General features: G+C 46.0%; 2 protein-coding genes across 3 annotated transcripts in view; one reads left to right on the top strand and one right to left on the bottom strand.

Moving 5' to 3' along the window:
* The window catches only part of nhsl2 (NHS-like 2), a 99,140-nt gene that overhangs the window by 70,639 nt on the left and 1,771 nt on the right, over positions 1-26,730 (bottom strand). The window lies entirely within an intron of this gene.
* Positions 18,821-20,253, top strand: LOC124054523 (transmembrane protease serine 9-like). Its single transcript, XM_046380634.1, has 3 exons — positions 18,821-19,248; positions 19,366-19,499; positions 19,583-20,253. Exons 1-3 carry the CDS (start codon positions 18,939-18,941, stop codon positions 19,964-19,966), a joined length of 828 nt encoding a protein of 275 aa, XP_046236590.1. The 5' UTR covers positions 18,821-18,938; the 3' UTR covers positions 19,967-20,253.

Raw genomic sequence — 26,730 nt, 5'->3', positions numbered from 1 at the left:
GGCGCGTTGCGTTTGCCCCCGTTCCTCTGTTCGTCATCGCTACTCTGAGGCACCAACGGCGGAGGATCGTCAGCACAGAAGCCGAGGTTAGCGTTCACCCCGCGACACCCGACGCTCGCTTCAAACGCTGCTCAAATGTTACCATGAAAAGAGAGACTGACAGACAGAATCTGCCATATTTCCATATCAATTCCTCCCTTATTGATTGGTGTTACATAACGGTGCTAAAAGCAATACCCAGTTTTAGGAACACAAGAAGAAGAAGAAGAGGAGGAGGAGGAGGAGGAGCACCCACAGCCGTCAAGGTTCAACTAAAAACTAATTTCTTTCTCCCTCAGCCAGACAAGGACAAAGATTATCAGTGTGCGATATAAGCAAAATATCAATATAATCTTAATAATGGGAATAAGACAGTCTGTTTGATGTGTTTACTGGGATTTCCAGGCCAGGCTCAAAGAAAGTTTGGGTATGAACTACAACAAGAAATAAGCCTGACCAGAACCTGAACCAAACCAAAACAGGGTTGGATATGAACCATAAATTCTACTTGATCCAACTTAATCCTGGACCCACCAGACTCAATCCCAGCCAGCCCAATCATAGCATGACACAAACACAGAGCCAAAGGCCAATCCAAACCCAACCTGAACCCAAGTCCTTGTCTGCTCCTAGTCTGACCAAAACCCAATCCAATCCTGACCCAAGCCTGTCCTGAACCCAGTTTCTACCCTGATCCTAGCCTGGTTCTAGCTCCACCTGATCTGAGCCAACCCGGCTCTTCTGCATGGTTAACTCAAGCCAGACTTTCTCTGCTCCCCAGAGGGATGGAGGGCTCTGAAGGAGGAGGAGGTGGAGGACTCTCACTTTACTCCTCTGTCTCTCTACCACCTCCTCTTCCTCACTGCCTGTCGCTCTGTCCTGACGTTACTCCATCCCAACTAGCTGTCCCACTCTGTCTGGTCGTCCTCCCGTGGCTCCTCTCCGACGTTAATAAATAAGAGCTTTCCATCTTTTTGTCAAACTCACTCAAAACCTTCTTTTCAAAATCTGATATTTCATGAGCCTGACAGCAAAGTTAGAAACCAGATTATATGGTGTGCCAGAGGAAGACAGAGCACAGACGTTGTCCAGACATCGTAGCATCAGAACAGTGCAGTTTCATCCCATTTTTGCCATCAGTAAAATTTTTGTGCATGTTTCTTTTGCTTTAACATCCACTTCTGGTTTATTATAACTTGCTGTCTCACATGTGGTAAATAGTCATTGTCTGAAAACAAACAAAACAAGACCTGCCTCTTTCAAACATATAAAATATGAATCCCAATTCTTGTGTACTTTTATTTTGTAAGGGTGTTATGTTTTCTTCATCCCCTATAGAAAAGTCACTCCAGAAGCTGTACTCTGATTATATTGTGAATGATGGAGAGGAAGTGACTCGCTCCGTCTTCCTCCCAACTCACAGTTATCGGAGCTGCTCTGGACCACTGCAATGTTGTCATTTTGTATTTCCTAACTGCTTTGGCAAAAAGCAAGAAGCCAAGATGCAAATGGGAAGTGGAGGAGACCTTTTTCACACTAAAAGTCATGAAGCCCAGCCATTTCACATCCAATCTGTCATTGGGTTTCTGAAGTAGTGCAGCAGTTGCTGTTTGTCCGTTTGGCGACTCCTCCCGGGCGTGACAAAAACAAGGCCAGCTTCTTCCCCCTACTCCTCCTCCTCCTCCTCCTCCTCCAGGAGACACAAAGAGGGACTGGAGAAGATGAGCTCTGACATGTTTAAGCAGAAACAGATGAAGGTTAGAAAGAGAAGGAGGGTTAACAGGCCATCACTGCAGCTTCTGCATGTGCGATTTGGTCCTGACGTGACCACAGATGAAAACAACAGGGAGGAGAAGAAGATGGAGGTGGAAGGAGAGGGAGAAACGACAAAATAAGGTGTTTGGATGTGAGAAGCGCTTACTGATTTCACATTTTGCTGCCCAAATGTCAGCTCCGTAGCTGCACGGCATCACTAATGAAAACCATACGATTCACGAAGCTCGTCTTCCAAAATTCGGGATGAAAAGTGCACCTCGTGCGCTGAGGAGCCAGAATGAGGGTTATCGTGACTTTAGCCGACATCGCTGACGCCCTCACGGGGTTCAACGACGTCATTCTCAGACGTCTTTTCAAATCCTTCTTCTCCGCAGCTGAAACGTGAACCCTGCGAGGACGTCAACAACACGGCGGGACATTTCAGAGGGACATGTTGCACAGCTGTGGTTACAAGTTACTCTGCAAATAAGATTTCTGCAAGCAAAACACGTGAACAGCTTCAAAAATCTGATTCTCACAGTGTGATTTATGTGCTTTTACTCGAGTAAAGGAATCTGTCGTATTTCCAGTCCTGATGTCCTTCCTTCCTGTCCTCCCTCTCCCTCTTTCTTCATCTTGTTTCCCTCCTTTCCTCCACTTTTAAGTTTCACTGCTTCCATTTTCATCCGTCCCACATTCCTCCTTCCAGGGTTTTAGTGACTCCACTTCACATCTTTTATTTTATTCCACTTGGTTTTTAATTTTTTAAGTTCGCGGTCTGCACTCCTGCTGGGATCACAACTTCCCCTCCTCCTTCTCTTTTCTCAGCCCATCCCTCCTTCATCATTATCTCCATCTCTCTCTGACTTCGGCTTCCCGGAGGACACACACACACACACACACACACACACATCCAGTATAAAACAACTACAGTAGGACTGCATACAAACACTCAGGCTGCCCAGAAAACTATCACTGACTCACAGCCAGCAAACACACACACACACACACACACACTTCAGTGTGACTGTGTTATGATGTTCCCAAAGCTCCGTCCCACAGCAGATAATGAAGCCAGAGAGCAACCAGACTGTAATCCCTAAAAAGGAGTGGAAAGAGGAGAAGGTGGAGGCCATCTCCTCGCTTTCTGCTTGTATCTCGGTTTCATCATCTCTCCTGCACATTGCCTGAACGCTGCCCCCGCCGCCGTGCTGGCATCATCCAGTCCTCCGGCCGCAATGACAAAGAGAGGCCCGAGGAGTAAATACGAGCTGGAGAAGATCGACGGCTCTCGGCTTTATCGAAGCTTTCCAGACACTTTAAAGGCTGTTTGACCGCCACCGTGGAGAGGAAGTGAAGGGAAAGAGCCAGTTTGAGCCTCCACTCAGTCAGAGAGGAAACTGAACCTCTTGGCCTGATGCTGCATTCAGCAAAGCAATCATCAAGTCAGGTTTCCTCCAGAGCTGAGAGACGGAGGGGAAATTAGCCAGCATCCGTTTGAAGACGAAAAGCCGGACACTGAAGTCAGCGCCCATCAGTGGCCAATCAGATTTAAGGCCGATCGTGCCTGGTGATTGATGGCCACCATCGGTAGGACATTGGTGGTCACTTTGGTAGATTTAATGGTCCAAAACACTCACATTACTGTGACGATGCAACTCAGTGAGCAGCACAGCACATCGTACTCGCAACGATTTTAAAAACGGACCCGAAACCGCAACACTGAACCGAGCAAAACTGGATGAATGTATCCGACAAGTTCCCGAAGCTCTAAAACCACACACACTCACTCACTCACTATGTGCAAAAACCAGCAGTCACCTCACACCAGCCCAACGATTAAATCCATTTTTAAAGGCACTTTTTTTGACCAAATGGGGACCTGCACCCATAACATCTGGCGTGGCAAACCCAAATAAGATTACACATTTATCAGACACTGAGCTGTCCTCATGGTGGAGAGCAGGCTGTGAGAGAGGGAGGGAGAGAGGATGGAGTGTGTGTGTGTGTGTGTGTGTGTGTGTGACAGAGGAGAGGAGGATCAGAGTGATGGTGATGATGTCAGAGAAACACACACACACACACACACACTACAGGAAGGATGTTGAGGTAAGTGGCAGGTTTACGCCAACTGCTGTGCTCTACTGCGGCCTAGTGGCCATAACAAGAACTGCTGGCAGCAACACACTGGACTTTCCCATCCTTTACAGCTGAAATATGACTTATTTTTTCACTTTCTGTCACTGGTGGATCATGCTGACACATGAACCAAAGTGAACTTAAAGCCACAGTAGATTTGAAACTCAACTTTCAAGCCGCCAAGGATGAGAAGTCGATGAAGTCGTTGTGTTGACTGCAGAGGAAACAGAATGCGTTAAAAGGACATTTGCATTTCCTGCTGGATGAAGAGTTTTCATGAGGCAGTCAGTCGAGGCAGATGCACTTCTCAGCGTGAAACCAAAGAGAATAGAAGAAGAAGGAGGAGACAAACAGCCAAAACACATTTTAACTCCGTCTATCATACACACACACACACAAGGAGTTCCTTCGTGGACATCGAACTCGCGACTTTTCCCCCGACTTTCCAGGTCTTGTTCATCACACTTTAATGAGTCGATTCATCAGTAAACACACTGAGCCATGTTTTATTTATAACAACATAACATTATTTATAGATCATGTAGAGACCAGCTGAGAAAACCAGTTCAAAGTGCTGCTGGGGGACGTTCAAAATTTGTACTGAAGACATTTTTACAGCCGTGAATTATTCATATTTTCAGTGATTTAGCGGCACAAAAACGAGTCAGGAGACTTTATCACAGTTTGATTTCTTCTTGTTTTTCTGCTGTATTTGTGTGCCTAAAAACCAAAACAGTATTTTTTAAATTTTTTTTGTGTAACATTTAACTGTTAGCTGATAACATTGTGAGGGGTTGTCTCTAAATATTTGGGTTCCTGGTGGTTGGTCGTTGAAGAAACGAGGCCATTCATGTGACATACAAACGTTTCAGTCAACAAAATAATCAACAAATATTCTTTAGGAAAAAACTGAAGCCAGACAAGGATTTAAAAACAATTTTTTTGGATCTAAAACTATACTTTCCCGAAGTGTTTGGACTTCACGTCACATCATTTTCTCCTAACAATGCACACATATTGAGACTGTAGTGACACTTGAGTGGTGGCTAACTTTAAACAGACGTAATATATATATTTTATATTTGTCACTATTCCACTATTCTAAATGTTTTGTACTTGAAGAGTATGTCTGTATTATTCACAGAAGTGTCAATGTTTCATATTAATTCAGTAGCCTTTAAGTCGGCCTTCAACTTTAACTAAATTAGGCAAAATCTGCCCATAAACGAGTCTTCACAAACACTGCTGTCTGTTTTTTTTCCCGCTTCTGGGCTGACGTTACGATAAAGGACCTTACTGCCATATTAAACTCATTTATGCCACTGATGTGCTGACAAACCACAAGGAACGATGAGTGTGTGTTGGGGTTTTTCACTGTTTCACCAAAACTGCCATCTTTAACCTGAAAGTGTTTTGCAGGACACACACACACACACACACATCGTCACACTTGACGGACGTGAGAGAAACCCTGCCGGTTAGAGGGACGGCGGGAGTAAACTGGGTTCTTTCTAGACATATCTGAGCTGCACTCAGCGTTGGAAATCTTGTTGCTTGGTGTTTCGGTGGCGGTGCAGCCTCCTCGGACAGAAAGACGAGTCTCTCTCTTTAGTTTAGTCTGCAGCTGGACGGAGTGAGGGATCACAGAGGAGAGAAAGAAAGAGGGAGACGCACTTTAAATCATTTGCATGTGAATTAGACTGGCACTTTGATCAAAACCCAGATCTGGAAGGAAACACACGCACACACACACACAGTCTCACCAGTGTGTGTGTGATGATGATGGCAGCAGCCAGGAGCATGTGAGGCTGATTACAGAATATTTATTGCTGAATCTGTCTGCGCATAAAGAGAGAGAAAAGATGGAAGGGAATGGATGAAGAAAAGTGTTAGAAAGAGTAAGAGAGAAGATCATGTTGCTTTGTTGTTGGACAAAATAATAGAAAGATCTTGGAGTGTTTCTGTGGGAATTTGTGCCCATTCATGCAGTGGAGCATTTGTGAGGTCACACACTGATGTTGGACCAAAAGGCCTGGCTCACAATCTCCGTTCCAGTTCATCCCAAAGGTGTTGGATGGGGTTGAGGTCAGGACTCTGTGTGGGCCAGTCAAGTTCTTCCACACCAAACTCATCCAACCATGTCTTTATGGAGCTTTGCTTTGTGCACTGGGGCACAGTCATGCTGGAATAGAAAAGGGCCTTCAACAAACTGTTGCCACAAAGTTGGAAGCATAGCATTGTCCAAAATGTCTTGGTGTGCTGAAGCATTAAGATTTCCCTTCACTGGAGGTCAGGGGCCGAGCCCAAACCCTGAGAAACAACCTCAGAAAGAGGTATGTCTGGATACTTTTGTCCATATAGTATAACTTCTATCTGAACAATCTTCATCTTTACCAAAAAGTGGATAACTGCTGAACTGAACATAGTCAAAGGAGTGAACATGAAACGATCAAATCTGCTGTGAAAAAGTAGTTCCAGTCGAAGCTGACTGGCGGAGGCTGAGCTGCCATCGGCCGCTAACGAGTTCAGCTGATGCTGATAATTCGTAAAAAGGTCCTCTACAGTTGTCTCGACATTTAACTAAAACCCCACTGAGCACTTCCTGCTCTGCACTTGACGGCAGACAGAAAAAGCTAGCGACTACTTGAGCATTTAGGCACCAAAAAATCCTGGAGAGACACTTTAGGAAAGTATTGAACCTCATCAAGTGGCCAAAAACATTACAGCTGTTGTGCTGCCCTCCAGTGGCCATTGTAAAAAACCCAAAACCAAAACAAAAGTATATTAAACCTTGAATGACCTTCACTGTGTGTCATCGAGTTTGGGCCAAATCTGCTGGAGACAAAACTGCACAGTCAGGCTGCGCACATAAACAGACAAGTCTGTCATTGTCATCGCATTAGTCAAACACACACACACACACACACACACACACACAAACACACAGATGGGCAGCATTCCCAAGCCACAAGTATGGATTTTACAACCGCAAAACAATACACACAAGCGTCACACTCTTACACTTAAGAAATCTGTTTCGACAGATGAGATGCACACACAACAACACACTCATGGCCCAAAGCGGGAGCTACCTAATATGGACACACACACACACACACACACACAGGGTAATGGAGAGGCTGATGAGAGATGCATTCCTTCACAGAGGGCATCGTACTACAGTAACACTCCGCCCACCGCCCACTCGCCAGTTCGTCTCTCTCTTTTCCCCTTCTCTGTTCTTTCTTTTACAACTTTCCTGCAGTCCCCCTCCGTCCACTTTCGTTCGACTTGTTCTCCTCCTTTCCACCCCTCAGGTCGCCTTCCTCCACCCCATTTCTCTTCCTCTCCTCCTTTTACATCCAAAGCTCTCCGTCTATGTCTCACATCGTCTCTTGTCTCTCTCCTGCACTGACTTCCTTTCAGTCAGGGTCCCTTTTGATCTTCTTGTTTTCTCATTTTTGATGATGCTAAGCACTTATTTACATGTTAATTTTTGGTAAGTTTTGGGAGGCAGGGACACTGACAGTAACACTTGATGACACTTTCATGTCCATGAGGAAGAAGCCCAAGTTGGCCGCATATTAGCTTAGCTTAGCATTGAAGCAGATGGTAACAGTTAACCACGCTGGGCCCAAAGTTGCATAACAGACCTGCCAGCACATTTAAGCCTCATTAGTTAACATTTTGTTTGTTGTTTTTTTAATCCGTACACATGCTGAGAAGTAGCAACTCTTTATGCTAAACTATGTTAAGCTAAGCTAAGCTAACAAACTCCATTGATCTTCTTTCTCTCTGCAGGAAAGCAAAAAAGTGAGAAATCTCTTCTTTCCTCTGCCATCTCTCACTCCATTTGCTCCTTCTTTGTTGCACTAATCCAGCGCTCTTCTGTCTTTCCGCCTTTCATCTCCTCTCTGGTTTGGGCCTCTGTCGCTAACCGGTTTCTGTCATAGCTCGACAATCTGGGTGCGGGGAAGACGACTGAAGTCAAAGAAGAAGAAGAGAAACTGAGTGAAAAGGACAGTTGAGACGTGACAGAGAAGGACGAGTATGAGGAGAGTGACAGACGAACAAGACAAATCTGACAGCTGAAAACAGAACGAAAATGCTGCCCTGGGGGGGTAACAACCCTGAGAGACAGAAGAGGAAACTCACAATCACAAAACTGTAAACCAGATGTACGGCAAAAATCTCAGAACAAGTGAACTCTCCACTTCAGACACAACGTCGTCTCCCAGACTGGCCCAGGCGACAAAAACAGTTTTAAAAAGCAGGCAAAATCCAAACATTCTGCCACGTACTTTTCAATGTGCTTTTGCAACGTGATAAGCAAAAAGAATCAGTGAAATCCAATAACACACAACTCAGTGTTATAATAAAAATAAAGAAAAAGCAGTATAATTCAATACAAGAAGATTTAATAAAACACAACCTGATTTGTTACGATAAGATCGAATCTGATTCAATAACGCGTTACAAAAACAGTTTAATTGGGCGAGAAAAGGCAGACGTTTAACTTTAACCTTCAAGCAGCCATCCAACGCCAGCGTCCTCAGTTACAAGAAAGATTTACATTCTCACATGAAGAAAGCGCGTGTGTTTTATGAGTGTGTCGCTGTCAGGTAAAATTTAGATCTGATTCTCTGCAGACTGTAATGAAAACGGAGGCAATGAATCCTCAAAGGACGGCAGAAGAGAGCAAAAAGAAAAAAGAAAAGAGAGAGAGAGAGCGGAAGACACTCTGAAATTAACTAAATCTGCTGAATCAAGCCAAACCCAACTGAGGGAAACACTTTTTAATTAAGGCAGAGCGTCCTCCGCCGAACAACAGACCGAAGACGAGACTGTTGCTATCTGGGCCAGCAGCTGCCTGCAGGTTTGAGTTCCTCCGCAGGCTGGGAAACACAGGTGGGGGATTTTGGGTGATATTTCACCTGGAATCTGCGGTTTTCAGAACAAAAAGAGGGACTTCCTGTAGGTCTGACGAGCGACTCTGAAAGTCTTGCTACGCTAAACAGATGAAGCAAAGCAAAACAAAACAAAGGCTAAAGAGCTGAACCGGTCTGACTTTTTGTCCCCTGAAAACCAAACTCCACTAATGACAATCCAGCACAATCAGGATTTTTACCTGTGCAGTGTTTTTACGCTCAGGCGTTTCTACTTTTACTTCCAGAAAACATCTGAGCGCTTCTTCCACCATTGGTCCTGTGTGTTCAAAGAGTGTTTTGTGTGTGCAAAGCTCGCACAGCATCTGAACGCAGCATAACAGTCCGTCTTCAGTGAGGTCAGTATCGGCCAATATGCAAAGTAGAGTGAAGCTGCATCAAATATATCCACAGTTCCTCAAAGCACTCATGCAGCATAATCTGCTCCAGTTCGTTTGTTAATGCCACCAGGGGGCGCTTTCTACATGCAGTCTTCTGGAGGTCAACAGACACCTGAAAGCAGGTTCAGTCAGTCGGAACAGGTCAGTCTCAGGAAACAAGCGAACAAACATCAGACACGCCAGAGAAACGGATTAAAACTATGAGAAACCATCAACATGAGACTGACGCTCGTTAAGTTGCTAAAAGCCCTAAGGGAGTTTGCAAACAGCTACGAGGTTTACGTTTCATTCTTTTCATTAACTTTTGTGTCAGAACCAACTGAGAGCATAAATGTGGTCCGCATCAGACGCTGAATGTGCTGCTGTCTGGGCGTAAAGTTGGTAGGTGCATCTCGTTTCTCCAGTTTCCCTCGTGCTGCCTCACTGTTTCACTGCTGTCACAGAGAGAAAACATGACTCTGATAGCACAGTAGTCTGCCAAACGTCTAAGCGTCAGGCCTGATTCCTTCTACTCCCTCACCTCCGGGTACAGAACCCCGGGGCTGGGTGTGTGTATGGGTGTGTGCACGGGTGTGCGTGTGGGTGTGCGTGTGTGTGAACAAGGCAGTCACACTTCCTGTATCCAGCCATTCACACCAGAGATGACTCGGCAAATATTTTGCAAGAAGTGCAGCTTAATCAGTCAGACAGAAGCTGCCACCTGAGCTCCAACAACGACAACAACAACGTTCTCTGAGCCGACTTTTCGGGTGGGGGTTCACTTCTTCTACTGGCGAGCATCGTCTACTGAAAACAGCGGACAACTTCGGTTGCGAAGCATAAAATGACAAGCGTGCGCGCACTTGTTTGGATCTTATTTGGATCTCAACTCCCACTGAGGGTTGAAAAAGCTACAGAAAAGCTACCTTTAGATTTAAGTTTTCAAATTTTAATTCAAATTTCTTCCGTCACGTCCCTGCATTCTGAAATGGACAAACAGGCTCATTTAAAGGTCACGTTTAAATGTCAGCCTGCGAGACGCCTCTTTGGCTTTTCCAGTCAGACGCAAAAGCTCCGCCAGAGAGGCAGATGAAGAGCCGATGAGTCAGGCTCGTCTCCCTCTTTCTTCCTCCCCAGAAAAAATTTCTTCAGGGCAAGAAACATTTCGAGATGCCTTATAGACGGCGTCGGGGCCATGCCATGTGAGCAGCGCTGCACAGCAGGCCCTCCTTTGGCCCGAGGCTGGTTGGCGTGAACAAAGCTTGTTGTATTTCCCTTTCACATGGCAGAAGCTGGGGTTTATCTGCCCCGAGAACATCGCGGCCAAAAGGCAGAAGGTTTTGATGGCACTGTGATGGTGAGTCATTCACCCAAACAGCTAAGGTTTTAATTTCAAACGGGATAATTTACAGAACGAAGATCAAGCCGAGTTGAAGAAGACTTGAAACTGGAGACTGAGACCATAAACTCAGTCTCAAACTGTTTACTGGGGTCACAAATCAAGAGAGAAGTTGGCTCATTTTGTCATAAGTTTACATGCAAAGGGACTTTTTGAAACCGGTGAAGTCGCCCCCTGCTGGTCAGTACACAGCATGCAACTTTAAGGCGCTTTGTTGTATTTCACACAGCCAATGATGTGAACAAGTGCTGTCCCACCGATGAACAGCTGGTGGCAGTAATGCAACGAGAAACGCAGCAAAGCACCAAAGAAGTTGGCTGCTAGCTAGAAAAGGTGGTTGTAGAAATCAGTTTAAAAACTCCACGGGGGCCACCTTTAAAATGATGTTGACACAATGCAAAACTTTCATCATCTTCTCAGAGACCAAAGGCCTGACTTTGATTGGTTAGGAGAGAATGAGAGCCAGACTTGATTCAGTTTCCTGCATCCGAGCTGTCCGGAGACGTTCAGCGAGTCTGACCGCAACCACATTGAACAAACCACCGGTAAAACAAGACGTGCGACGCACTTGATGGACGAGCAAACAGCTAAATAATAAGATTCGAACACTCCTGAGTCGCCCTCCAGCGTAGCATCCGCCTATGAGAGACACGTGTTTGTCTTGTGTACAGTTTTACCAGTTCTGCAGGCTTTTCTCGGACAATTTCAGCTCCGAGTTTAAACAAAGTTGATCCAGGGATGGTGCTTCTGAGGCACAGCACACGCAGCAACCCAACACGCCACGGGTCTCGGCCACGAGAGCCGAGTGTCTTCACACGCATCCCAACACACACACACACACACACACGCAGACAAAGATAAGGCAACATGTTGATGAGATTGCCTGTCACTTGCTTGACAACACACTTGAAATGGTGAGAGAAATGCAACGAAACACACAAACAACTGAGCATGTGCACAGGACGGACACACACACACACACACACACTCACATTACCTTTAAAGAAATGCACTCTGAAGGAGGTGTCTGAGATCTTCTCCTCATCCTCATCATCTCCTGTCCTCCCCTGCGCCGGCGATCGCCTCCTTTTCCAACGCATCCCTCCTTTCCCTGTATCTATCTATCTATCTGTCTGTCTGTCTGTCTGTCTGTCTGTCTGTCCGTCCGTCTGTCCATACGTCCGTCTCCTACCAATCTGATGAAACACTCCTCCTTTCCATTAGTCTATCTGCCCACTTGTTTGTCCTCTTGCCTCACTCCTGTTCTCCTCCTCCTCCTCCTCGCTCCCTGATGTCTCTCTCTCTCTCTCTCTCTCTCTACCCCCCCTCCTTCTCTCCCACATCCTCCTCACCCACCCACCCCCACGGTTACACTTTCTCTCCCTCACCCTCACCTCATGTGGTCTCTTTACAGCAACAGAACTTGCAACAGTGGCACTTCACATGATGACCCAACCCTGTGTGTGTGTGTGTGTGTGTGTGTGTGTGTGTGTGTGTGTGTGTGTGAGCCACATTACTGCAGGCAACATGTGATTCCAAATGTCACGTCGATGTACAATTGTTGTATTTGTGCATATATTTGTGTGTACCAATCTGTCTCCCCGTCTCTCTCGCTCACCATGCTGCAGTTAGTTCTGCTGCGTCAGCCCTGCCCACACACACACACACACACACACACACACACACACCTACGTGCACTGCCTGAACACAGTCATTGATTTTTATGTTCGATACAGTAAAGTCAGTGTTTGTATGTTCTCCTGTTACCAGTGCACTCCCAGAGCCCGACTTCTGTCCCTCCTGTTGTCGTAATCGTATTTATGGATTCATTTTATTGTTTATTATTATAGTCAGATTCGTAATCGAAACATATCACTGTCATAAGAAAAGGGGCAATCTGTAAAACATGGCCAAAAACATGAAGACGAAGAAGATCTGTTGCTTGTTGTAGCTACTATTAGCCCAGTTAGCCCAGTTAGCTCAATTAGCTCAATTATCCCAGTTAGCTCAGTTAGCCCAGTTAGCCCAGTTAGCTCAGTTAGCTCAGTTAGTGCAGGTGGCTCAGTTAGCCCAGTTAGCCCACTAAGCCCAGTTAGCTCAGTTAGCCTACTTAACCCAGTTGGCCCTCCAGCTGACTGGGTTGTGCCTGGACTGGACTCAGATCTCGGCGTGGCTCAGGGGACTTGAAGACACCGGACATGTAGACATGATGCTGAAGCAGCGCTGACACAGTTTAAGGTCCTGTGTGTCGGGTTGTGGTCGCTGACTGCAGCCGAGTGAACGTCCTTCACTACAGCCGGTGTTTGGTTTGTCTGTTTCAACGTGCAACATGGTGGATAAAGATAAATAAACATCCTCAAATGATTCTTAGTTTCAGGTGAATATACACTAATAAAAACATAATTAATGTAGTATCATATGTCATGTCTGCCTAAAATCCCCCTCAGCGGAGACATCTGATGTCAAAACTCTGAAGACAGAAATAAAATAAAGATGAGGCAAAAATAAATAAATAAATTAGAGATGAGTCATGAATTATTTAAGCTGTATGGGCACCTGTCTTGACACCTGTATCCTGCGTCTGACATGCAGCATGCAACAGGGAGGCTGCAGCAGCAGCTGAATTCAGCCTGATTCGGTTTGTGTTGTTTTTGTTCTTGTTTGTTTGGCATTTTGAATTCCAGCTCAGCTGTGGAAATAATGAACAAGATGATGAAAAATGTGAAAATGTTGTAGTTTCAAAAAGGACATATGTCGAATATGTCGGCCTTTCTTTGCCATTATCTGTTGAGAGGGTTAAACTGCAGCATGAAAACCAGGCTGCGTTCGGGAGAAACTTTCCACCATGTAATCAGCAGCGTTTGAGTCCAGAATGTGTGAGGTGTAATCAAACAAGTAAATAAGCTGTGTGTGTGTGTGTGTGTGTGTGTGACAGGGCAGAGTGCCTGCTTCACACAGGGCACTAATGAACTCATAGGGCAAACAGAGGACATACAGCGCACACACACACACACACACACACACACACACAAGCGACTCGAGAAGACTCATTTTATACCAAAGCACCAGCCTGAGCCTCATAAAACACAACTTCCTGTTGCAAAAATATTCAACAATGGAGCACGTTGCACGGATACAGGCGGACGTAACCATGGAAACCCCGTCTCTCTGCTGACAGGCCGTCAGAGGAGACATGTGGAGCACACAGAAAGCAGATGTTTGAGCAACATGTGAGGAACTAATGACTCTTTGTAAAAAACATTTCTCTTTCAGTCATTCAGTTTGACCCTGCAGAACATTTCCTGCACATGTCGTCCACAGTTTCCACAGGGGTTCAAAGTTCTGCTCGCTGATGGCTGATTAACCAGGCTGGAGAAAAATAAAGCAATAAAAATAATAATGCATAATTCATTTATTGCAGCAGATGTGGCTAAATGCTAATTTCCATGTGTGGTCCCTTTCACACAGGCGGACGCAGTAAAAGCTACGGTAACAGACACTTAGCTAAACAAAGAAAACAGTATTTAGACTACGACTACCAGCACTCCATCCCTGCTGGTGATAAATTCACCCTAAATATTGATCTCAGGTTGATCTCAGGTTGATCTCATGTTGATCTCATGTTGATCTCATGTTGATCTCACGTTGATCTCACGTTGATCTCACATTGATCTCACGTTGATCTCATGTTGATCTCACGTTGATCTCACGTTGATCTCACGTTGATCTCATGTTGATCTCACATTGATCTCACGTTGATCTCATGTTGATCTCATGTTGATCTCACGTTGATCTCACGTTGATCTCACGTTGATCTCATGTTGATCTCATGTTGATCTCACGTTGATCTCACGTCACATTTCCACAGCACGGAGCAGATGCAAACACAAAACACTCACGACATGCAGAAGTTGGCTTACGTGGCCAAAAAAAGGCAACTCATCAGGCTGAGTGTGACTCATGTGAAGAAAAAAAAGGAAGTAAACACGAGTTGTTTACAAACACACACACACGCTGTTTATTCACACCCTGTCCAAACCGCAGAGCCTCACGGCTGCCAGGTCAGTTTGGTAGCAGGCGGCATGGAAACACACACACACACACACACACATCTCATCAGGGCGTCCTGGTCCATGTGTTCGGTGTCAGAACTGTGTGTCCCTCCTCTGCTGAAGCTCGCTCGCTCGGCCTCCTCGCCAATAAACACTTCCAGTCCAAACCTTTGACAACTCTAAAGCCTTTATTTTGAAATGTCTGAGCGAAGGCAGACCAAATGATCAAACGTGCTGCGGAAGTCCAGCGCTGGACTTATCGGATTCGAACTCAAACCTCAAAAGGAAAAGAAAAATAATTTGAGGCTATCAAGTTTGAAAAATGTTAAATTTGCAGATGAAAACTTTATGTGAAAGTTGTCATCCTGCTGCTTTGTCTCCTTTCCTTCCTTGCTTTTCCATTTCCTACACTCTCCCTTCTTTCCTGCATGTAAACCAGCTAACTCCCTGCACAATGAAGTGATATTCCAGCCCCTACACACACACACACACACACACACACACACACACACTCCTCTCTGTCTGTCATCTGGAAGTGATTGCGTCCACCATTACAGCGTGCCTTGGCCGGCGTTGAGCGTGTTGGTGTTGACAGCCAGCCTTTTGTGCGTTGCAGCCCTGAGAGGGAGAGAAGCTGTGCTCAGAAACACACTGATAAAACCTGCTCACGCTGCGAACGCACGCACACACGACGCCGCCTGCTCGCACGCAGGCAGTACTCAGAAAGTACTCGCACTGCAGTAGTACAATCTGTTGGATTCGGGTTGATGTGACTGCTAATCTCACGCGCTGTGAGAGACACCAGCCTGACGTCAGTGTCTTAAGGGACGTCACGTGTTGTCAGTTTTGGTTTTTCTTGATTTTGCACACGCACACACACACACACACACACACACACACACACACACACACACATACACACACACCAGCTGGAGAAGATGTTTCACGCACACCTGTAGTCAACTTGATGTAATCCACTAGACGTGACAGGAAGTAGCTCAATGACAAAAGGAGACATTACACAGAAGTGTATGGGGTCACATGATTATGTCAGCCAATGAGCGGGTCAGATTTGAAAGTGTCACAATAGACAGAAAGAAGCGCCGCTTTCTCATAAATGCAGTGTGTCCAAACTGCGAACTTTCTCTTTACGAGCACTAAAAGGTTAACTCGAGACGACTGTTACTGTCAGTCACTGAAGGAGTGCGGCTAATGAAAACAGCTATGAGTTATCTAAAGAGAAACACTTCTGAGGGAAAAGCTGGGCCCAGTTTGCCCCGTCTCCTCGGGAACTGAACAGACTTGGATCGAATACGAGTCACCTGGAGCTCAGGAACAAAAGCAAAATTAAAATTTCACTGCTAAAAATGTCCTCCTGTGTGGCTTTAGCTTCATATGTCCCGATGAAGTCTCATCCAAAGACCCCGTGAGACACCTTTAAACAAAGCAGCAAAGGAAGCTTCTTTCACAACAAAAAGTTTGCACCATTCTGTCCGGATGGAAACGAAGTCCAGATGCCAAAATACAGAAAAATCTCTCATTAAGCTCAACCAGTGAAGGCGACCAAAGTCCCGTTGAAAAGCATCACAACACATTTGTCAGCCCCAACTCCTCCGTGTCCTCGCTGAAAGTCAAATATCTGTTCATTACTGCTGAAAAAATTCCTTAAGAAACACTAAAAGAGGAGAAAACATATTCATTTCTATTAGTGGAAAGTGGAAGCCATAAGGAATGAGACACACACACACACGTGTCAACATACTGGTGCTGCGACATTCTTATGTAACATTCAAGTCTTGTGGGATGGAAGACAGAGGTTGGAAAGTTTCCAGCTCATGTAATCGACATTCATGTCAAACTGACAGGGTAATCCCACATCCATTCAGCTGCGATTCCACCGAACATGTTTGCTTCACGTGAGGCGTCCATATTTGTCTGGTACTTCCTCCGGGGGGCCCAAGTTTGCGATGCCACCATTTCCACTCGAGGCTACGATGGTCCCCGTTCAGCAAAGCTTCAGTAGTGATACTTAAAGCCCAGATGAAATGATTTTACATTACATTTAAGAATGTCTTGAGATGAAAATTTCAAAATAAAAGCATGTCATGAGCTGAGTCAACGTGCTAATGACACATTGCCACTGCATGAGGGTTCAGCTCTTACGCAGTGTTGCGTCAATGAATTCTTCCTATGGGTATAGGTTCAACATTATTAGTGGACAGCTGCATGCACACACAAACACACACACCCAGATAGGAATGAAGACAAACATGCCTGACTTAAGGCCTTTTGTTGGTGGTCAGAGTATCTTAAAGAGTTACGTGGAGAGGCTGATGACAAGCTCACACTGTGGGCGGTGCTGAATGTAAGGACTGAGGTATTTATGATTGGGGACCAAGTGAAAGAGGCACAGGTGAAATGGCTCCCTTCAACCTCTTGTGTGCATCAACTGTGGTGATCATCCTGTCAAGCAAAGGTAAGAAAGACAGTTTATTCTCCTGATTACTTGGCTCATATCAAGGCTGGAAGAAACACAAAACCGTTGTGCTGCTTTACGTTAAGTTTTCACTTTAAGTTTTCGGTTGAGGTCTACTCAAGTAAAAAGTACTCTCTTCTATTCTGCAAGTACTACTTTAACCCCTCAGATACGAACACATCACACCAACCGCTCACGCTGCAGTTCAGCGACGTTTGCATCAGAAAGTTTCTTTTTGCAGTCTGCGTCGTGAGATTCGAAACAGCACAAACTGCAGGCTGATTTTTATCTTTAAATTGCAAAGTAAATATTTCATCCACGGAAAAACAAGATTTCAAGTGCATGTAAGAGCTAATGGGTAAAAGTCACTCAGACGTCAGAAGGGCTCTGGTACTCGGCTGTCTTTCCCATCTCATGTTTGATCTCTTTTTGGTGCGTTTGCCATCACGTCGTCTGCTTCAGGAGGTTTTGCTGATCGTACTTCTTTCTCTTTTCAGGTTGTCATGCTGGGAATCCACGTAAGCATCCAACTTTACAAGCTCTTTGAGTTTCAGCTGCAGTCCGAAATGAACAGCACTCATCAGAGAAGTGATGAGACTCCATTACATTGTCTTTAAAATTCCTATCTGTCAACAGAGAAAACTGACAGATTATTATTATTACTATTAAAATAATTATCATTATTTTTATCATCATGAAAGTTATACAGCTAGTTGAAATGACGTCTCTTAATTCATGTTGATAAATCGTCTTCCAGGACAATCAGGTGAAAATCAGCTGCATGATATGAATGCAGCATTTTTCTTCGAACGGTGAAGATGTTTCGCCAAACTCACCGTGAACCTCCTCTAATCCCAACCCAGCAGTTCTCATAACACGGACTTAACCACAGCCACATTATAATTCGTCCTTTTAGCTGAGAGGTTTGGTCGTTTGCACGTTTAACTCTCTTTTCATCTTCTGTCAGAGTGCAGCGTGGCTTCGAAAAACACCAGAATCATCGGCGGTGAGGATGCGTCTCCAGGAAGTTGGCCCTGGCAAGTCAGTTTGAACAACGACTTGGGTTTCTTTTGTGGAGGGTCCCTGATTACCAGCGAGTGGGTGCTGACTGCTGCTCACTGCCTAACAGAGTGAGGAAACGCTGTTGTCAAAAAGCATCAAAATGCTTTGAGTCAAGTGTCAATATGTCTATGGCTCTTGTGCATCACAGACGACTCAACCGTCCACATTCCACCTGTCACATAACACCTACGTATCTAAAGCTCAAACATATGACTGACATTTATAGTACAACAAACACAAAAGGGTTTGAGCAAGAGTACGAAAGGAAGTTCAGCTTAACCAAACAAAATGTACTGATGGGGACCAGTTTGGACTGATTTAATGAGAAAGAGGCAAACTCACTAGAAAAGTGCATTTAGCTTTACAATGAAAGTCACAGAACAGGCTTTAAATTCCAGTCTCTTGTTGGTCAGTTGCACACAAAAGGTGATTTCTCATCATTGCTCAGGTAGAAGTACACAAAGTACGTACATCCCACCAGCTGACATAAAGACCCCGTTCAGACCTGGCATTAACACACAGTCTGTATCTGGGCAAACCAACAGAATACAGTGTTATCAGAGTGTGGTCGGATTGATCAGACCACATCTGGAGGCGGTCCAGCCTGCAGCGACAGCCAGTCCTGCCTGTCCACAGCCCCATTGAACTAATATGAATATTAAGATCCAATCCCAGTCAGGGGAAACACCAGAGGACTCTTCTTGATACCAAATGTCAGTGGATCAGATTAACTGTTCTTCGTCTTTGTCTTCAAACAGCTCCGTAGGCACCTTGACAGTTTATCTGGGCCGCCTGAGCCAGTCTGGACCAAACCCCGATGAGGTGTCACGTTACGCTCGTGACATCATCGTCCATCCATCATACGACCCCCTGAGCTACAACAACGACATAGGCCTTTTGAAGATGTCGGCCCCCGTGAAGTTTTCAGATAGCATATTTCCCGTCTGCTTAGCCTCAGAAAACAGCACTTTCCACACCGGGACAAGCAGCTGGGTCGCCGGTTGGGGTGTAACTGCTGGCGGTAAGCTCACGGGCCGAACGCTCACCTCGGACATTATAGGCATCTTTCTTTTCTTGTCGTTTTTATTTTGCATTTTCCATCACAATTTCAATCTTACCTGCAAATTTCTCCAATTAGGCGACATTTCCGACGTCCTTCAGGAGGTGAATTTACCCGTGGTGGGAGACAACGAGTGCCAATGCACCTACCCTGAACTCACAGAGAACATGATGTGTGCTGGGCTCCAAGATGGAGGGAAGGACACATGTCAGGTAACCACACATATTAATTTCAAAAGAGGTCAGTTATCAAATTGTATCCTGTCTCAATAACGGCAACCGCTTTCCTCACACAGGGAGACTCGGGTTCGGCACTGGTGACCACAGATAGTGAAGGTTTAGTCTGGTTCCAGAGTGGGGTTGTGAGTTTTGGTTTGGCCTGCGCTCAGCCGATGACTCCTGGAGTTTACGCCCGTGTGTCGCGGTACCAACGATGGATCAGCAGCATCACCGGCAGCAGCAAACCGGGCTTTGTTACCTTCACCTCACCAGGTGTGGACAGCGACTTGGGTTATACCTGTCAGTTACCTGCAACAAGCACCAGTTCACCAACTCCCACCAAGGACGGCAACAGTATATTTGACGGCGGTGAAAACCTGGTCCACTTCTCCCGCTTCACTCACTTCATGTCGCTCTGTGTTCTGCTTCTTTCGCTTTATGTTCTGGTTGGTGACGGGTAAGACGTGAAATTATTCGCTGTGTTGGATAACGAACGCTCTGCTTTTGATCTACACGCAAAACTTTTATTCATAAAAGAGTTGCCTGACTCATTTCTCTTTAACTGAAGAGTAACTTTGCTGAAAACCAGTGACTACCTGTGTGTGTCGTTGCACCTGTCGCACCTGCAAAGCAAACCCATCGGTGACATCCTGGAGCGCACCTGCATGCCACTGCAGCATGGCGAGACGCTGCCCGTCTGGAGGTCGGCGACAGCAACAACATTTTCAGGGCAGTGTTGAGTTTAATTCTATAAATGTTAATGCTTAAAATCTGCCTCCTCTGTCTCCTTAATATTTAATAAACTCTACAAATAGCATTGCTTTTTAACAACTTGGGGAAAGGTCACATGTTTAACGGACTATGGCTGTATAAAGTTGTTGTGGTATTCCAAAAACTTGCCGAGTCACATCATCATTCATATCTGTCCATCCGACACTAAGTCCACTGAGCTCTGCTTTGGTCTCCACCATCTCCCGAGGTAAATGCACTATGTGGACAAAGATATTGGGACACCTGATCATCACACCAACAGGGAATTTAATGTCGTCTCGTTCATTGTCAGCTTTGCAGCTCTAACAGCTTCCACTCTTCTGTGAAGGCTTTCCACAACATGTTGGAGTGTTTCTGTGGGAATTTGTGTCCATTCATGCAGCAGAGCATTTGTGAGGTCAGACACTGATGTTGGACCAAAAGGCCTGGCTCACAATCTCCGTTCCAGTTCATCCCAAAGGTGTTGGATGGGGTTGAGGTCAGGGCTCTGTGTGGGCCAGTCAAGTTCTTCCACACCAAACTCATCCAACCATGTCTTTATGGAGCTTTGCTTTGTGCACTGGGGCACAGTCATGCTGGAGTAGAAAAGGGCCTTCAACAAACTGTTGCCACAAAGTTGGAAGCATAGCATTGTCCAAAATGTCTTGGTGTGCTGAAGCATTAAGATTTCCCTTCACTGGAAGTCAGGGACCAAGCCCAAACACTGAGACACAGCCCCATGAAGAGGGGTGTCTGGAAACTTTTGTTCATATAGTGTATCTCTCTCTCTCTCTCTGTCGTTAGCTTCTAGAAGCTCCACTGTGTTCACCAGCTACTTGCTAACTTGGTGCCATGCGATTGTTGGCAGGTTGTGTACAGACTAACCAGAAGTCATGAACCTGAAGTCACGTGAAAGGACGGGTGGCTTAAATGCTGCATAACAGTCTCGTCCAGTGACAGCAGATTCAATTTGTGTGTTTGTGTGAGTTCATTCAGACACACACACACACACACACACCACCAAAACTCGACCTCACAAACCCTCAGAACCTCTTCTTCTATGATAGGAATCTGCTCTCTCAAAGATGGTATGCAAACTGTCCTCGGGTCAGCCCTGCAGAGACAGATGGACAAAGAGATGGACGGTTTGTGTGTGTGTGTGTGTGTGCAGCAGAGAAGCATGAAAGAGAAAAGACGTGAGAGTGAGAGATGACAAACTGGAAAATCTAAATGCATGTAAAACACTTGGAGGAAACTTGCTGGACTCAGGACTGTGAGCACACAGCACACACACACACACACACACACACACACAGGGCCTCTTCCTGCATTATATCACCGCTGTTACTCAATCTCCTGGACTCCTGCGGTCTTTGTTATTTCTCACAGTGTGGAGAAATTGGAGGATTTTGGGGATCTCCGTGGCGATCCATCAGTCTTTCTCTGCTGCTGCTCGTCTTCTGCAGAGAGACAAGCATTACTGTGATCATGAAAGTAACTATTATGGCTGCTCTAAGTAAGGGATTGAAGTGCTTCCTCCGTGGAAACACAGTTTGGCAGTCGCAAAGCTAGAAATAAGACCACAGGGATGAAGATCAAGGCCAAACTGGAGCGATCAAAAACATTTCTCCGTTTGCTCTGAGCACAAATTTAAAGTTAAAACCTATCAGTGCAGGTTTTCAGTAAGACCATAACTGCTCTGTGTTGAGTCTGGAGCCTTTTTCCTCACACGAGGAGAACACAGCTGTCTGTTGTCCGTCCCTTCGTCCGATTACCTCCTCTCTTCTTATCTCTGCACTTCCTGCTTCCTCCCCCCCCCCCCCCCCACATCTCTTCTCCTCCTCTTCCTCTCACTCATATGCTCCTCTGTATCTCTTCCTCTCCAGTCTGACGCTGATTTAATTCCTTCCTTCCCCTCCTCTCGCCCTCTTTCGCTCGTTTAACTCCTAATCTGTGTGAGTTTATCTCCCCCCTCCATCACTGAACATGCTGTGCATCAGCCCACAACCGCGGCGAACGAGCAGGACGGCGTGAGACGGTGGGTTACGAGACAAACACACACACACACACGCACAGGAGGCACTGGTTGTACTTCCTGCACTACTTGGTTGCTACGGTAACCTGTCCATCCCAAAGAAAACGCTGTAGTTGGAGGGAGAGGAATTGGATTACAAGTAAGAGAGAAAAGTTTTTGATTCTGTGAATACACAAATTGCGTGTGTGTGTGTGCGTGTGCGTGTGTGTGTGTGTGTGTGTGTGTGTGTGTGTGTGTGTGTGTGTGTGTGTGAGAGAGAGAGAGAGAGAGGGAAAGGACTAGGCTCTCTGCCAAGACAGGAAGCTATTAGCAGGTCCAACTCTTTTACCTGAATCTATGACTCGCTTTCGTTTTCTGGAGAACAACAGCACTTTCTCTTCTCTCTCTCTCTCTCTCTCTCACACACACACACACACACACACACACACACACACACACTTCTCTCTCTTGGGGTAATTAATGGCCACATGTTGACCACAGAAACCACTGAGGGGCCCTGAGCTCCACCTCCACCTAATCCGAACTTCTCACTAATCACGCTCACTCATACAGAAAACTGAGCGTGTGCAAAAAAAAAAATACTCACAAGAAAAATGGCTGCACACACACACACATATGCACACACACACACACACACTGCAGGAACACACAGAAAGCAGTGAAAACACTCAGAGCTCCAACAGAAACATTAAATGTAGAACATCCACTATGGCTTCGCCCTGACCTTGAGAACACACTCACTTAAACGAGACACACACACACGTTACACACACACACACACACACACACACAGATGGTGGATCCGTTTTCCTTTCCGAGAATTCCCGGTGAATCATAAAAACCTTCTCCCATCCACCAGATGAGAATGTGATGAGACAGTGAAAACATCAGATTGATGCGTCACGTTGGACCAAACTCTCAAGTCGGCGGCTAAATCACGTTAAGCTTTTCACAACATGTGCGACTTCCTGTCGTGTGACTTCCAGGTTTGGTTTTGCCAGAAGCAAAGTTAAGGGGCCGATCTGAAAGACTTCCCGAATCAATGCGGACAACTTTGACCTCAAAGAAAACCGGACGTCATGCTGATGTTGATTATTTTGCGCATCTTTGAAGTCACGGAGATAAAGAAAAAAAAATCTGTTCCTCCTGAAATCTCTTCAGCTGACAGTCTCTCTAGTAGCCATCTTGTTTTGGGGAGATTTTCGTGTACTGATGAACAGCTCCACTCAGTTTTTTAAAACTCCCCAAATCCCCTACCGGCGTTGCATCAGCTCTGAATACCGAATTTCACAACCAAGCGAATTATTAATAAATGAAAGTCTTTCTCGTGTTGGAGCGGCGGCAGGAAGTTTGTGTGTGCTGCCCTCTGATTCACTGCCTGTGGGAAGATGGATGGTGAGGGAGGAGGAGGAAGAGGAGGAGGAAGAGGAGGAGAAGGAGTGAACATTTTGACCCTGAAAAGACCCGGAGTCCACAGCCTGAATCTGGGATGGAAACCAGTCAGATTCCAGCACATCTCCAAAATGAAAGTAAACGTCATCCATCGCCACCGAGCGTGTCGATTTGCGGGGTCAGAGACTGAATATATTTTTAAAAAAAACAAAACAAAAACGAAAAAAATCCATAATTTAAAAATCAGCTTTTTTTACGAGGCCTCCAGCACTGGAGGATGATGAGGAGGAAAGGAAAAGAAGGAAGAAAAGTAGAGACGGGGAATTACAGAGGGGCCAGCAGGGAGGGACGCAGAGTCATGTGGTCCACGTCCACCCGTGGGAACGAGGGAGGAGGGGGAGGAGGGGGAGGGCATTCAGAGAGAGAAAAAGAGCGAAGCAAAAGACAGTTTCTCATCTTTCTTTCTTTCTGCTCAGTGCGTTTCAGCAGGCAGCTGCACCAGCCTAAAGCTTAAACTGTCAAGTCATTTCACTCTAAACTCACCACTTTGGTCAACCGCGACATCTCGAAACCACAACAAGAGAGAGGAGACCACAGACAACACAGACAGAACTTTAACTGATTTCATCTCCCCCCCCCCGTCAAAACCTGGCGCCTACATTACCCACAATGCAACTCCAACAGATTCAGATTCAGGTGGAGACCCGGGTGCTTTATATGAAATGATGGACGCCTGTCTGCGTCCTCCTGCTCTCCAAACCACAACTTGAACAGCCGACTGACGTGCACAAACACGTCGTCCACCAGCACCAACCAGTGCTGCAAACTGCCTTTTGAACCAACACAGCCGTCCTGTCCGCTCAACAGCAGAAAAGGGGCTGCATGTCAGGCCACGCCCCCAGCTGGTGATGTCACAGCAGGTGACGTCGCATCTGACAGCCGAGGGAAAACACCTGCTGCGATCTCACTCGTCCGGGAGAACCACAGAGAGCAGATCTCTTTCCCTTTCGGAGAAAAACAAACTCAGAACCGAGCTGGGAACGTTTTCGTTCCGACAAACTTCAGCAGCAAAATCGACCTTTTAAATCAGTTTCAGGTCAGAGGAAGAAAGCGGTTTCCCACAGAATTAAGCCGGAAAAAAAAAGAAAAAAGCACCAAAAGAAAACACTTAAGTTTGGTTCCCACTCACATACTTGGGATACTCCTGCCACACTCAGGGTAGCCAACAGAAAATGGCAGGAAATAAACCCAGTATGAGAACCAGAAGGCTGCAGAGGACAAACTCCTCAAGTTCAGGACCCTGCGAGTGACAACTTCCAACGGAAACTGGACACACACACACACACACACACACACACACACACACAGGTCTTGCAAAGTGACTCCCTCTTCCTCTGTATCAGTCGTCCCGGTCGGGGAGGGAAACGATCCGATGGCTGCAGGGCTGGAGGCTCTGGAAGCAGCTCGGGTGATCCGACTCCTGGACAAACTCGGGTGGCCTCGCTGGGGCCTGGAACACGCGTTCCAATGTGGCCTTGCGCAACTCTGACCAAGTTTCACTGTTTTTTTGGCAGGTGGAGCCGGGGATTGTCCGCGGTCGTTATAGGAGGGGGGAAGAAAAGCACACACATCCACGAATGAGGGAAAAGAATGTGATTTTTTCTCATCATTACAGATCTGAGATCAGAGCTTGAAACCGAGACCACGAGCTCAACGGTCGCGCTGCCAGACACTGGAACGAGCCTGTGGCGCAGCAGGAGACAGTTTAGGTTTGTAGGGTTGGCCTCCCGCGGCAGAAAGCACGAGGACAAAGAAAACGTTAAGCTTATTTAACAACTGCAATGTGTGATACTGAAAATATTTCTAAACAGGTGGCTGAAAAGGCTTTTGGGTCGCCGTGAGGTAACAATCTGCTGAGTGAAAGAAACCCAACTTGTGGCTGGAAAAGAGGAAAAGCCCTGAACGTTATTCGTTTAGGGAAAGTCAGATCAGTGCGTTCCGTCTTTGCTCAGACAGTAGGCGAGAGAGGGAGGAGGACGATGGCGATGAAAGACGAAGCTATTGATCGTTCAGCCGTGTGCTTCTGCCCACATGTTAGCGATACAGCAAGCGAACCCACACATAATTTAGAGACGGGAGGGAAGAAGAAGAAGAAGAAGAAGAAGAAGAAGAGCAGCGAGGATGTTTGCATCTCACACAGAGAGATGAACATGTGAAATGCTTCTATACACACACACACACACACACACACACACAGGGCGAGTTCCTGTCTGTAAAAGTAAACTAAAAGATGAGCTGCGTTTTGTTTTATCTTTCTTCCTCTGCTCTTTCCAGTCCTACATCTGGTCTGTGTTTGGAGGGACTTTCTCTTATCGTACTGTACGCGCTTGCTCACACACACACACACACACACACACACACACACACACACTGCTGACGGCCTCGTAAACTCCTCACAGTTCACAGTCGACTCGTCTTATTCATTTGCTCTCAAGCCTCGATGCAAACAAAGAGAAAACGACGTGAGATAACTTGCATGCAAAGTTTGTCCAAACAGCCTCGGCAGCCGCGGTGCAAATCTACCCAGCATGCAACTGAGCTGCCTGGGAACTGCTGTCACGTTCACTGATGTCGGAAAATGTCACTTTAAAGGGCTAATCCACTGCAAAAACAACAAGAAAAAGGCCTCACTGAGTGTTATTGTCTCGTTGTATTGATCACCTGTGGAAGGCTGATGAATTGTATTGCACTGTAAGCTGATTTAATGAATCACAGGGACATTTGAGATGATTGATTTTTATTGTTAGAGCCTAACTGACTACCTGAAGGACTCCACTGTCGCCTACATGCTGACCGGTGGTCTAAAACTCGTCTCAACCAGTCAGTTTCTGACTGAGTGAAAGTTTCTGTGGATGGCGGGCAAAAGTCTTGAAAATTCTTAAAGACTGCGAGGATAAGTACAACTAAGACTGTGTCTACACAGGACGGAGCCTGAGCAGCAGCGGCGGCTTCAGTCCTCCATCTGTGTCTACTGCTGAGGCGTTCAGG

Source organism: Scatophagus argus, chromosome 23, assembly GCF_020382885.2.
Source record: "Scatophagus argus isolate fScaArg1 chromosome 23, fScaArg1.pri, whole genome shotgun sequence".
Taxonomy (NCBI): domain Eukaryota; kingdom Metazoa; phylum Chordata; class Actinopteri; family Scatophagidae; genus Scatophagus; species Scatophagus argus.
This window is presented reverse-complemented; position numbering and strand designations above follow the sequence as displayed.

What these genes read in the sequence shown, in the direction of transcription:
- LOC124054523 (XM_046380634.1), top strand. Translation starts at nt 18,939, where the DNA reads ATGTCAGTGGATCAGATTAACTGTTCTTCGTCTTTGTCTTCAAACAGC. An exon ending in TTGGGGTGTAACTGCTGGCG is followed by an intron (nt 19,249 to 19,365) that starts GTAAGCTCACGG and finishes TTCTCCAATTAG; the next exon opens with GCGACATTTCCGACGTCCTT. An exon ending in GAGGGAAGGACACATGTCAG is followed by an intron (nt 19,500 to 19,582) that starts GTAACCACACAT and finishes TTCCTCACACAG; the next exon opens with GGAGACTCGGGTTCGGCACT.